The following is a 13,922-nucleotide window of genomic DNA, read 5'->3' as shown; positions in this document are numbered from 1 at the left end:
CGACTAATATAAAGGAAAGGAGAATGCTACTCGGCTCTTACCGCTGGGCTGACCGCTACTTGTTTTTCTTTTCTTTATTTTGTTTTAGGAAAACACTATTATGCCTTTGACACCTCTATTTGATCGTTAGTCAAATTTTTTTTTTTTTTTAACTTAATAATTAAATAAGTAATTTTAAATGTATTGATATATTTTTTTTATTTTTTAAATATATTTAAATATATTAAAATATTATGAGAAGAAAAAAAAAAAAAACTTTTACGCTGGGCGGTATGCCTCAAATTGGGACGGCAGAGTAACGGCACCTTTTGTTTTAACATTTTTTTAAACATTTAAAAAAAAAAAAATAACTTCTGTAAACATTTAAAAAATAAAAAAATTAAAATATTACTATTATTTTATAATTAAAAAAATTAAATTATTTATTATATTTTATATAAAATTTTAAAAAATAATAAAATTAAAAAATTAAAAATATTTTTCAATCCAAACGAATCTAATTAGGTAGGGCAAATCCAGGAGCCCCTTTTGGTGCCTCTCCGTTTGCTCCCCTGACGTGGCCTTCACATGACAAGGCACGTCAGCAACAGAGATGATCTGATTCTGATATAAGAGGGGCAAGTTAATGTCAGAAAAATCTGGAAAAAAAAAACCCTGAATTTCCGTCCCTTTCTAAATTAAAATCAGCAATTATAGAACGAGTAATATGGAATGCATAAGTATTTTGTGATTATTTTAGAAAAAAGTAAGGTTTATTATTAAAAATATTTTTTTTATATAAATATTTTTTTATTTATTTTTTTAAAATAATTACATAATATTTATAAACTCACAACTGCTATCATTTCTAATACCAAACTTTTAAGAGCTGGCAATAGCATATATGGGCCTCTCGGTCGAGTCCATTAACATTCATATCAGACCATTTTCCCAAATGAAATAGTGCACAGGGGTCCTTTTTCTTCCCCTTTCCGGCCCGTTTAGTTATTATTTTTCTTTTTCCAAATAAATACATCTTTATCCGAACAATTTTCCTGCAGGAAGAGTTATTTTCTTCATTGTAGAAATATAATTTAAACAATTAAATTTATTTTTTATTTACTCCAAGTTTTTAGATAAGTGGTAATTTAATTTTTCTAATATCGATCTAAGCATTTCTCATCTCCTAATAAACATTTTTTTGTTTGCAAAACATCATAAGTTATACGTAAGTATGAGAAAACCAAAGTGTATTTTTCACCGGCCTGGATTTTATTGTTTTTAGTCAAAACGATTGATCATGTATACGTGTTTAATTATCGCAAATTAAGGAGTAGTTTGGATTCAGAGATGAGTTGAGATAATTTGTAAATAGTAAAATAAAAGTTAAATTATTTATTATATTTTGTATGAAAATTTAAAAAAGTTATAATGATGAGATGAAATCAGTTAAGATGAGTTTTGAATACAAACGAATTATTTTTATCGCAAGTGTATATATATATATATATTTATTTGAAGATTCAAAACAAACATTATTTTTAGTCTACATACAATTAAAAAAAAATTACAACAATATTTTTTTTAAAATAATTTTTTTTTCTTTTACTTTCATTTATCAATAGTACTGCACATGTAATCCCTCGCTCAAAACTGTAAATAAAATTTCCCTTATTTTTTATTCCATGCCATATTTGAGCCGCCGGCCCACAAGTTAGTACTACTAGTTTTCGAACTACTTAAAACAATTTTTATAAATTAAAAATATATATATATACATACATACTATACTATCATTTCACTCTCGATCTTATCAAATAACATCATTTATTTTGAACGTAAATGCATGCATGCACGTGGATTATATTTGTCTCCAATCTTAGTAATTATGCCTGCCTCTGTCAATTCTCAACCAAGGTTAATCCACTCATCATGTCTTTATTTGTATGATATTCTTCTGTGCGTGCACGTTGAAATATTAATGTCTGATCACGTACGTACGAGTGGGAATCATGAAATCCAGTATACTAATGTTGCATATGCATGCTTTCCAAATTAAGTACTTCTTGTTAGGAAATATCATGCTTGATGCATTCATTCTATACAATCAGCTCTTTGGTCCATTTCTTCGCAACCATTAATTAAGATTAATGTTAGATAAAGTTTTAAAGTGTACAAACTTTATGTATTAATATATCTCTTTAAAAAAATATAAGATCTATTATTAAAAAAATAATTTTTTATGTAGGTCTTAGATTTATCAATTTTTTTTAAAAAAAGTATGAGGAACTTGTACATCTTTATAAGACTGTAAATATTATTTATTAATTATATATGAGAAATTATATTTGTTATTGACAGATATCTTGCCATATTCGCCACTACACAAAATCATCAATCAACATAATTCTAGGAATTAGTCTGATGAGTCTACTTACTATATATATATATATATATATATATATATATATACTTGTTTCTATACTTAGCACACTGTAAATCTATTTATTTGTAAAGATGTACATCAATATTGACAGATTGGAATAAACAAAGTTTTCCCTCTTTGCAATTTTAATATGGTATCAGCCTAACATCCGATCCCCTCACACTCCACTCTGTCCAAATGGCTAACATCTCTTATTCCTCCTCCACTTCATCATCTCTTTCAGCACATTTTGTCGATATCACCCCCTCTGTCCTCTCTTTTATTTTTTCTTTTGATCGGCACCATTATTGGGTTGTGGATAGCGGCGCCAGCCACCATATGTGCCACTGACAAGAGTCCTTTGCCGATATGAGGAGCCTTGACTCCGAGCAACTCGTGCGGCTCCCCACTGGACAACAAGTTCCCGTCAAAGGGATAGGGACTTGTGTCCTCTCCCCTTTCCTCATTTTATCTCAAGTTTATTTTGTTTCCAAATTCTCCTTCAATCTTTTATCTGTTCCCCAACTTACCATTCAGATCTCTTGTGTTATTTTATTATCTTCTACTACTTGTTTGTTTCAGGATCCACAATCGACGAAGTTGATTGGAGCGGGTGATCTTCGCAATGGACTCTATGTGTACCGGCCTGACTCTCCTCTAGCATTATCTGCACAACCCACTGCTAATAAGATCTTATGGCATCAACGTCTAGGTCATCATTCTAGTTTCACAATTCCTAGTCTTTTTAATTCTCCTTGTATTGTCTTTGATTGTGACATTTGTGCTTGTTCTAAGCACACAAGATTATATTTTTCTACTCATGCTAATAAAAATGTTTCTCCTTTTAATCGTATTTTTTATGATATTTGGGGTGGCTATCATACATCTTATCTATGTGGAGCTCATTATTTTCTCACAATCGTTGATGATTTTTCGTGCACTATTTGGATATATCTTATATGTTTTAAATCTAAAGCTTATACTCATTTAATGCATTTTTTTTCTCTTGTCCAAAATCAATTCAATATTTCTGTTAAAATCATTAGAACTGATAATGGACAAGAATTTCTTTCTCATCAATTTCAAACATATATTCATACCCGCGACATCATTTATAAACGTACATATGTTGAAACTCCACAACAAAATAGTGTTGTAGAGCGTAAACATCTGCACCTCCTAAAAAATTTAAAGGGTCTTCGCTTCAAATTTAAGACTACAGTTAAATCTTTATACTCATTTAATGCCCGTAGTCTTTGCTTCCAGGCTCACTTACCTTTAAAATTTTGGAGTGATTGTGTTCTTACCGCTGCATATATCATCAACTGTACCCCCAATCGCAATTTTCAAAATAAATCCTCTTTTGAAACTCTCTTCAGTAAAACACCCAACTATGATCATCTTCTAGTGTTCTAGTATCTTTGTTATGCTCAAACGCTCCGTGCTCATCAGAACAAATTTTCCCATCGTGTCACCAAATGTATTTTCCTTGACTATCCTAGCACTCATAAAGCATACAAACTCTACAATCTTGACACTCAGTCCATTTTTTATTTTCGTGATGTCACATGTCATGAACAACAATTTCATTTTCAACAAATTCTTGATACTTCATCTTTTTCACACCCCATTCTTCCTCTTCTTGTTTCTGAACCTATATTGCCATCTTCGCCACTCCCTACTTCCAATAACTCTCCCGACATCTTACCCTCAACACCCTCATCTTCATCCATCCCTCGTCCTCGACGCACCATTACTCAACCTGCTTACCTCCAAGACTACGTCTGTCCCACCGTACACACAGAGCCCACGACACTCTCATTTTTCTCCCTCTCATCTTACCTCTTTAACTGCTCTCACCACTTATGTTGATCTATCATGTTATTTTGAAGCTGTTCGCCACTCTCATTGGCGTGAGACCATGTATGCTAAAATTCGTGCCTTAGAGGACAATTCCATTTAGACACTTGAGACACTCCCTCCTAGTAAGAAACTCATTGGTTGTAAATGGATTTTCAAAACTAAGTTCAAAGCCGACGATTCCATGGAGTGGTACAAAATTCGGCTAGTTGCCAAGGGCTACACTCAGGTTGAAGGCCTGGCCTTGACTATCATGAGACATTTGCTCCAGTTGTCAAAATGATCACTGTCCGCTTCTTGTTGGCAGTTGCTGCCACAAAACACTAGATCAACCATCAACTTGATATCGACAATGCCTTTTTGCACGACGATTTTGATGAAGAAGTTTACATGATACCACCACCCGGATATTGCATCAAGAGGGAGACCAGTGTCTGTCCACTCTGATTTTTTAAACTAACCCATGTGCTTCTTGATGCAGGATTTCACCAGTCTCAAGCAGATTATTCTTTATTCACTCTTGTCACTCACACCGGCATCACTCTTGTTCTTGTTTATGTTGACGATATCTTGGTTGATAGTAACGATATTTCTTAGATCGAGGTTTTCAAACGTGTTCTATCTACTCATTTCAAAACAAAATATCTTGGTTCTCTGAAATACTTTCTTGGACTTGAAGTTGCTCGCTCTCACACAAGTATCTCCCTCAATTAGCGAAAATATGCTCTCGACATTCTTTTCGATAGTGGCCAACTTGGTGCTCGGACTGCCCCTTTTCCTATGGAATGACACTTGAAACTCAGCAATCAAGAAGATGACCTTCTCCCTGATCCTTGTGTTTATTGTCATCTAGTTGGCCGACTCATCTATCTGACCATCACACAACCTAACTTTGTTTATGCAGTAAATATCCTCAATCAGTTCATGCATGCTCCTCAGGTTTCTCACATGACTGCAGCTACTCGAGTTCTTCGTTACATCAAAGGCATCCTAGGACAAGGCATTTTCTTCTCCTCCTCTAATAGTCTACATGTTACAGTCTATACTGATTTTGATTGAGCTAGTTGCCCCACCACTCGTTGCTCCACCATGGGGTACTTCATCCAGTTAGGCACAAGTCTGATCTCCTGGCATACAAGAAAACAGACTATCGTGGCTCGCTCTTCCGCCAGAGTCGATATAAGCTATGGTCATCACCATCTGTGAACTCACCTGGTTGAAGCAGCTCCTCATTGATCTTGGCATTCCTCATTCCGAGCCTTTCACCTTACATTGTGACAATTAATCTGCTCTCTATATCGCTCACAATCATGTGTTTCATTAGCGCACTAAACATTTTGAGATTAATTGCCACATCATCGATGATAAGCTTCACTCAAGCCTTCTCCAGCCGTTCATATCTCTTCAAATGAGCAAGTTGCCAACATCTTCACGAAAGCTTTAGGTTGAAAACTTTTTCACCATTTTTCACACAAGTTAGACATTACAGATCTTCATGCACCAACTTGAAAGGGAGTATTGACAGATATATTGTCATATTCGCCACAACACAAAATCAATAATCAACATGATCCTAGGAACAAAATCAGCAATCAACATGATTCTAGGAACTAGTCTGATTAGTCTACTTAGTATATATACTTGTTTCATACTTAGCACATTATAAATCTATTTATTTGTAAAAATGTACATCAATATTGGCATATTGGAATAAACAAAGTTTTTCCTCTTTGTAATTTTAACATTTGTAATCATAGAGTGTATAAATATTGTGTAATTCTTTAAACAAATAGAATAAATACGGGATTGTATGTAAAATTATTCATTATAATCTATATATATATATATACATTTATATATAAGTTCAGCTATGATCTTTTGTTATTGAAGGGGGCGCGCGCCTTCGTTATTCGTGCTTTTGAGGATAAAAAATTAATGGACTTGTCAAGGCCATGTCTTTGTTGGGGAAAAAATTATTCTAGGATATGGAATAATGCTGTTTCCGATTCTCTAATAATTTATCTTCCAAATCTAACGATGTCATATTAACTGAGTGGTCGTGTTACTATATATAGCTAGCTATCTAGCTGTTGAAAAATTGGAGATTTGCTTCACTTAGAGGGGAGAACAAGAGAGGAATATTTAAGAGGGATAACCACAACACATTGTAGAGAATGCATATATTTAATACATAAAATAGGCAACAAATTAAAGGATCCTTTTAGATTTTCCACTATTAATTCATGCATACAAATATCCACCTAAAATGCATACATGAATCTTATTATTTAATTACCTACGTGAAAATAATAAATATATGATTAAATTCAATATGAATTTTTATGTTCATAATGGTAAAAAATCATAAAGAATATATACGAATTAATTTAATTGGAACCCGGCAGCTTGTTGTGACAACTACAAGAAAATTATTAATTATTTGTGACCAGTTATTTTATATGAAAATGACTTTTTTACTAAAATGAGTTTATTTTTATAACAAGTTGTCATTTTAGTAGCAAATAATCCACCACAAAATGCGTTGTCCACAAGTTGTAATTAGGATCTGAATTAAGCACGAGTTTGCTGTGCACCTTCACATGAAAGTACGATGTTATATAGAAGCACGCAATAAGAAATTGATTAAAAAAATAAAAGCAATAAATTATAAAATTGATTATATTTGAATAAAAGAACTACTAATTTTCTCGCAACTGGACATATAGGAAAAAAATGAAGAATATTAAAATTAGTAAGGGATCATAAAGTTTCCATGCACAAGATGTCCAGCAGTTAATTAGATAAAAAAATAAATTATTTGTGATGATAATGATTATTTATGATAAAAATAAATTTATTTTAATAAAAAAAATTATTTTTATAAGAAATAACTAATAATTTTCTATGGGAGCCACTAGCATGGCGCACGCAGATCGCAGGAATTGAACGGAGAACTTAATTGTGAGGAGTGTGGAGTACGGTCACTCACGTCGCACGAAATGTCTAAAATTCAAGCATCGATCTATATATCTATCCTTCTCTATAAAAGGGCACCCAAGTATCCATAGATTTTACTTACCCATCTTTGCTATAATTCTCCCTTTTCTTCTTTATTTTTTCTCCCTAATGGCATCCAAGTTTGATTCTGCTGTCACAAGCCCTAATTCCCTGATTTCCACAATGCTGGTGCTTGGGCTGCTAATGGCTTCCCTAGGCACAACAGGTCTCTCTCTCTCTCTCTCTCTCTCTCTCTCTAGCTAGCTAGCACGCACAAACCACAAAGTTAATTTGATCTAAAAAGCTGGATTAATGCATGGGCCGGACTGATATATACATATATATATATATATATATATATATATATATATAAATATATAAAGCCATTGACTTCTTTCTTGTTTATTCTGATGCAGGTGCCCAAAGTGGTGTTTGTTATGGAAGGCTTGGAGATAACCTACCGCAGCCAACAGAAGTTGTAGCTATCTTAAACCGAAACAACATCCGAAGAATGAGAATCTATGATCCAGACCACTCTTTTCTCGCAGCACTTGGAGGCTCCAATATTGAACTCATTCTAGGTGTTCCAAATGGGGATCTCGAAAGCATTGCTTCAAGCCAAGCCAATGCAAACACTTGGGTCCAAAACAACGTGCTAAACTTCGGTAATGTCAGATTCAAGTACATTGCAGTTGGAAACGAAATAAAGACAACAGATACATCTGCACAAATCCTTGTCCCCGCCATGCAAAACATTCAGAACGCAATATCTGCGGCTGGCCTCGGGAACCAGATCAAAGTTTCCACTGCCATTATGACTGGAGTCCTTGGAGAGTCCTACCCTCCGTCAGTGGGCTCCTTCAGGGCCGATTACCGGCCACTTCTCGATCCCGTCATTAGCTTCTTGGTCAACAACCGGTCTCCATTACTCGTTAACTTGTACACGTATTTCAGTTACATTGGAGACGCGAAAGATATTACTCTTGACTATGCTCTTTTCACGTCTCCTTCATCTGTAGTGAGCGATCCTCCGCTCAGTTACCAGAATCTTTTTGATGCCAGTTTAGATGCAGTTTACTGGGCATTGGAGAGGGCCGGCGGGGGGTCTTTGGACATCGTTGTATCGGAGACTGGTTGGCCTTCAGCTGGAGGGACAGCTACAACACTTGAAAACGAAAGAACTTATGTCACGAATTTGGTTCAGCATGTGCAGGGAGGGACTCCGAAGAGGCCTGGAAAGCCTATAGAAACTTACGTGTTTGGCATGTTTGACGAGAACCAGAAATATCCCGAGTATGAGAAATTTTGGGGCCTCTTTCTCCCAAATGGACAGCCCAAGTTCCCAGTTAATTTCAATTAAAATTAGCAGTTTATTTTGGTGCATCTTGTAATAAATTTAACATTAATGCACCTAAATATTGGGTGTTATATATATATATATCATAATAAATTAGAGTTCTTCAATACTTGCCATGTTTTAGTTTTAGTTTTTTTTTGTACGTAAATAGCTAAATATAATTAATAAATGATTGGATAATGAAGTTTTTTAAAGAGAAAAAATATTTACAACCGTAATTGTGTAACTGCCGTGTAATCGTTTTGAAAAAAGTGAATAAAATATAAGACCTACATGAAAAAAATTAATTTTTTAATAATAGATCATACTTTTTTCAAAACGATTATGCGACGTTTATACACTTTATGATTGTACGTAGAATTACTCTTTGAGACATGCACTGAATTAAATATATATTGGCATGTCAAAGCAAAGAAGATTAATGAACACTTCAAAATATTAATAAATAGTATATAATTTATTTCATGTGTCACTTTTAAATTGAGAAAAAAAATCTAGGACAGATTTCTTGCCGAATTTTCCTTATCAGACTTTTAAATATCCCCAAACACTAGTCTATGAGTTTCCTAACTAGAGAGCTCAATGATGGACTTTCCTAATTTGGGCTCTAACTACAAAACCAAACCTACTCAGACCAACTTGACCAATCATCCCGGCCCAGTGATTGATTTTGTTCTATTGCAGCACACCTCGTTGTCCTAAGCCTGTAAGCCACATCACATAGCCCAAGTCCTTTGTTGTTAATCCTGTGTATAGCAAGTCATTCCTATAATTTAAATAGTAAGATTTTATTTATAAAATTTAAATTTTAAAATTATTTTAAATTAAAATTAAATTACATCATATAAGTGCTTTATTGGATATATCATCCATATCGATTTATAAATAGAATTTTTCATTGGCATATGATTCCACTGGCATTGTTTCTAAAAATTTGGTACTATTTAGATATAATAAATGTTTCATCTTATCTCGTTATTATAATTTTATCAAATTTTTATATAAAATATAATAAATAATTTAAAATTTTTAAATTATAAAATAATAATAATACTAAAAAATAATATTCTAACAATATTTTATTTAATTTTTAATTTTCATGTTAATTTATCTCATTTCAACTCATTATCTAAACGACATCTTAATAATTCGTTGGTCTCACAATGACTATCTAATTATTGTCATAATTACTTCATGCTATGATATCTTTTAAAGATATGACTTAAAATTATAAAATTTAATATGAAAACAGTAATTATTTTTTGACCAATGGATATACAGATACTGATCAAATAGGAATTGGAAACTTACTATATAATTTTCGGGTACCAATAATTTTAAATATAATCTTAGGCAACAAGATTTGTCACATTCATTGGACAGTTAAAGTAGGAAGGAAAGGTCAACAAAGTAATCCAGTATGGCACAGGTGAAAGTAAAGAAACACGTACGTACGGTGTCATCTAGGTTCTGTCCTTTTGTCCAAAAAAAAAAAAACAAAAATAGGTTCTGTTCTTTCTTTCTAGAAGATCACAATATCCAACCGACAGATTATGAAAATTAAAAATTAAAAAAATATTACTTTTTAATATTACTTTTATTTTAAAATTTAAAAAATTTAAATTATTTATTATATAAAAATTTATAATAATAAAATAAAATAAAATAAATTGAGATAAATTTTAAATCCAACCCTCGTCTACTAACTTGGAATTCATCATGAATCAGTTACCTAAGGTTGTTTGCGTGAAGTTCGAATATACTCTAGAGTCTAGGCTCTAGCGTGTCCCAGATCACTCGACTCGAATAGACAATAATAATAAAAAAAAAAGGTCTACAATTTTATTCATATAGTACTTTTCACAATTTAACGTAGATTATAAAACTCAAAACTTTCGTGGATAATATAAATCTCAGTAAAAAATTTTAATTCAAAAATAAAATTTTCAAATGAGTACATTTATAATTTTTTTTATAATAATAAATTTATATATTAACGTGATTTTATATAATATATTAGATTTAAGACAGTGCTCTATGAACTGATGAATTAATCGAAGTTTTATTTTTCTTTTTTTTTTTAATTATATTTTATATATTTTTAAATATTTTTAAAAAATAAAAAAAATATCAATTCATAAATATTTACATTCTTAACTATTAAATAAAAAAATAAAAAATCCAATCAATCATTTTTATCCATTAATTTTATGATATTTATTTTAAATTTAATTTTATAATATACGTTAAATTATGTCAAAACTTTTTCCTTACCATTCACGTTGCTCAGGGTGCGTGATGCTTATAGCAGTACTGCCTTTGATTCACAGCCAGGGAGTCTGGGAGAGTCCTTATAAAGAGGCGAACAATGATGGAAGCGTGGCTGGAACAATATATATTTAGTAGAGTAATTCAAACCAAAACCAAGAGCTTCCATTACCTCCGACACAACCAACCAAAGCGGCTTCTCTTTCTAAGAAAATATATGCTCCCATAACGTCACAATAACCTCGGACAGTTCCCTGTCTCTGATCCCTTTATAGAAACTCCTCCAAATGCTTTTGCTCGGAAGGAAAAAATAAAAAATTATAAAAAGCTCTTCAATTGCTGCAGCTCACCCAATCACGCCACTTCCTACGCTTCTTGTGAATCTTTGCCAAGAAAGACACAAACCCTCCTGCTGTTTTCCCTGCAAAACCTGAGAATTGTTGCATTGTGTCTCTTTTGCCGCTCAAAACCCAGTTTCTGACTCTGTTTTCCCTGTTCTTTTGCTTGCTTTTCTGGGTTCTTTTGAATTTTCTTTGTCGTGTTTTGCTTTGTGATTTACCTGTTATGGGTCGTTGGAGAAGACAACAAGGCGGAACTCAACATAAAGAAACTCAGGGGACACGATCGCAGAACTGGAAGCCACCTGTGTGTATGTGACCTTTCTGGGATATTTATTATTTATTTTTTACGGGATTGTCGACTGTAAAATTATTTATTCTTTTCTCATTAACGGTTTCTCTCTAATGGAATTTTTCTTCAAGAAAGTGGGTCTTTTTTTTTTTTTTAATATTTTTTTCTCAAAATTTGAAGCAGCCGCCTTTGTTTCTGCACTTGTAGTTGTCTCTTTGGTGCCCCATTTTATTAGGCGAGTCATATAATTCGTGATTTTATAAAATGATGGTTTCTTTTGGGTTTTAGGGACATGATAGAATGGATTCCTTCTCTCCTTTTAAAGCTTCTTGATTATGGAGATTTGGACGTTGGAAGTTGGGGGGGGCCTGTTTTGGCTTTGAGTCTAATTGATGCTGGGGACTAAAGTCATGATGAATTTATTTACATTCTTTTTTTGTGTTCTTTGGATTCTACCATTCATGCTGATAACAAATATATATGTAAATATTAAAAAAGATGCATCCGTTAGTGATTAAACTTGAATCAAGAAGTCTAGAAGGGTTATTCAGATTATTATTATTATTATTTTTTTGTTGAGTTAAAATAGATTAACAAGTATGGATATGTTTATTGGATGTGGATTTTGATAATGTGACTCGATGACTTTAAAATACTCCAAAAATGGCACAATGGAGATCCTTGCATGTGCAATTGAACTGATGGCTTCTTACTCCTTTTGTTTTCAGATGCTTGGCAGTCATCTGTGCCTTCCTGGGAAAAGAAGTTCTGCACATCAATTGGTTCAGTTCCATGGCGGAAGCTCCTGGAAACCAAGAAGTGTATGTATCTCTATGATAATGTGGTTCAATGGAATGACTCTGCTGGTGAAGAAGCATTTCACAATGCAAAAAACAGATTTTGGGCAGAGATTAACGGCCTCCCCTGTGACATATCATTGCCTGATCCTGATATTTATATTGACAAAGTAGATTGGAACTCCAGCATTGATCCTGAATTGCTGTTGAACTTGGAACAGGATTCCAATGCTCCTTCTGAGGGAGATAAAGATGAGAAGGCTGTGATTCTTGCTGATTTTCTATTGAATCAGCCATCCTGTTGCACTGGATGGGGGGAAGCTGAAGAGGACTTGAGAAAAACCACCAACTTGGCTTGGCATCCTGGATATGGGAACTATAACCAGGCTGTAAATAACAACAATGATTATTGGGAGCATAATTATGGTCAGAGTAATGGAGCCATTGAAGACAATGGATGGGCAAATTATCAGAATGATTCGTGGGGATGGAATCAGTGGGAAAATGGTGGTTGTAATGAGTGGGAGAAAAACTATATTGAGTCAGAAAACAATAGCAGGAGAAAAGAAGTCTCTGATCGGTACATGTCAAGGTATAAAACCTCAAGGTTTCATGGAAATGACTATCATCAAATGGGTCGTGGGTGGAAAAATGGTAGGGTAAGGAGGAAGGTCAATTTTGCATATGAATGACCACTCTAGATTTAATAAGGAAAAAAAAGGCCTGCCTCCGGGCAGTGGAACCTGAAATCTTGTTGTTCTGCCATTATGGATTCAGCACAGCATGAAATCCATGGAGCTAGTAGAAATAACTTTTGTGAAGCCCTCGAGTGTATAGTATGTTGTTTATATGAGTTTGTTATGTTCTTGGTTATTTACATAAAAAATAGTATGTAATTGTGTGATACATTCTCAGCAAAGTCGATCATGTTTGGTTTAAGCTTAGATTTTTGTAGTTTGCTTGGGAAGTCAAAGCAGATTTGGAACATGGCCCTGCCGGCCATCAGGACAGGGTGCGATGTGACCATGTTTGATAAACTCAGTTATCATGAAATGCTTTGCCGTGTGTATGTGACAATGAGAGTATCAGTGTGGAGGCTACTGTATTTTAGGTTGAGAGAATTTTAAGTTACAATGGAAGTTGATTAAGATTACTCGGATTAATGAAATAGTAAGTTCTCATTATTACTTCTTTTCCTGTTATTTCGTTTTATGCCAAATTCTTGTTCATGAAAGTTGCTCAATTGCCATTTTCTTTTGTCATCACTTTACCATTTGAGAAATAAGGATAACTGCACTTCCCAGGCCTCAGTACGACAACCTTGTCTGAGCTTTTTGTGCTTCTGCATTCTCTCATGTTACTCAAGGAGGTGCAAAATGCTACATGTCATCAAATCGAAAAGGGGGGGCTACATCAATTAAATGGGGTAATGTACAATTTATCTCAAACCTAAATTTGAAAATGTCCCCAAGTATATACATAGTTTATCAAGACCATGCAACATGTACATGCGAATTGTTGTATGTTTTTATGAAGTTTTCCTTCACTCAGTATTTGTTTGCCTTCATTTTGGCGTCACATGAAGATATCTTTATTTGCGCGAGAAATG

General features: G+C 33.4%; 2 protein-coding genes across 2 annotated transcripts; both read left to right on the top strand.

Moving 5' to 3' along the window:
- The first annotated feature begins 7,390 nt into the window (after nucleotides 1–7,390).
- On the top strand, nucleotides 7,391–8,621 carry LOC109008383 (glucan endo-1,3-beta-glucosidase, basic isoform-like). Its single transcript, XM_018988455.2, has 2 exons — nucleotides 7,391–7,487; nucleotides 7,678–8,621. The coding sequence occupies exons 1-2, from the start codon at nucleotides 7,391–7,393 to the stop codon at nucleotides 8,619–8,621; spliced, it is 1,041 nt and encodes a 346-aa protein (XP_018844000.2).
- A 2,394-nt stretch (nucleotides 8,622–11,015) lies between these two features.
- LOC109008391 lies at nucleotides 11,016–13,503 on the top strand. The gene is made up of 2 exons (XM_018988464.2): nucleotides 11,016–11,535; nucleotides 12,245–13,503. The coding sequence occupies exons 1-2, from the start codon at nucleotides 11,451–11,453 to the stop codon at nucleotides 13,003–13,005; spliced, it is 846 nt and encodes a 281-aa protein (XP_018844009.1). The 5' UTR covers nucleotides 11,016–11,450; the 3' UTR covers nucleotides 13,006–13,503.
- Nucleotides 13,504–13,922: the final 419 nt, after the last annotated feature.

This window comes from Juglans regia, chromosome 4 (assembly GCF_001411555.2).
Source record: "Juglans regia cultivar Chandler chromosome 4, Walnut 2.0, whole genome shotgun sequence".
NCBI classification, from domain to species: domain Eukaryota; kingdom Viridiplantae; phylum Streptophyta; class Magnoliopsida; order Fagales; family Juglandaceae; genus Juglans; species Juglans regia.
Note: the sequence above shows the minus strand (reverse complement) of the source record. Positions and strands in the feature narration are given on the sequence as shown.

Excerpts from the sequence above, each read along its gene's own strand:
- LOC109008383 (XM_018988455.2), top strand. The coding sequence starts at position 7,391 with ATGGCATCCAAGTTTGATTCTGCTGTCACAAGCCCTAATTCCCTGATT. Across the intron at positions 7,488-7,677 it reads GGCTTCCCTAGGCACAACAG|GTGCCCAAAGTGGTGTTTGT; the intron begins GTCTCTCTCTCT and ends ATTCTGATGCAG.
- LOC109008391 (XM_018988464.2), top strand. The coding sequence starts at position 11,451 with ATGGGTCGTTGGAGAAGACAACAAGGCGGAACTCAACATAAAGAAACT. Across the intron at positions 11,536-12,244 it reads GAACTGGAAGCCACCTGTGT|ATGCTTGGCAGTCATCTGTG; the intron begins GTATGTGACCTT and ends TTTTGTTTTCAG.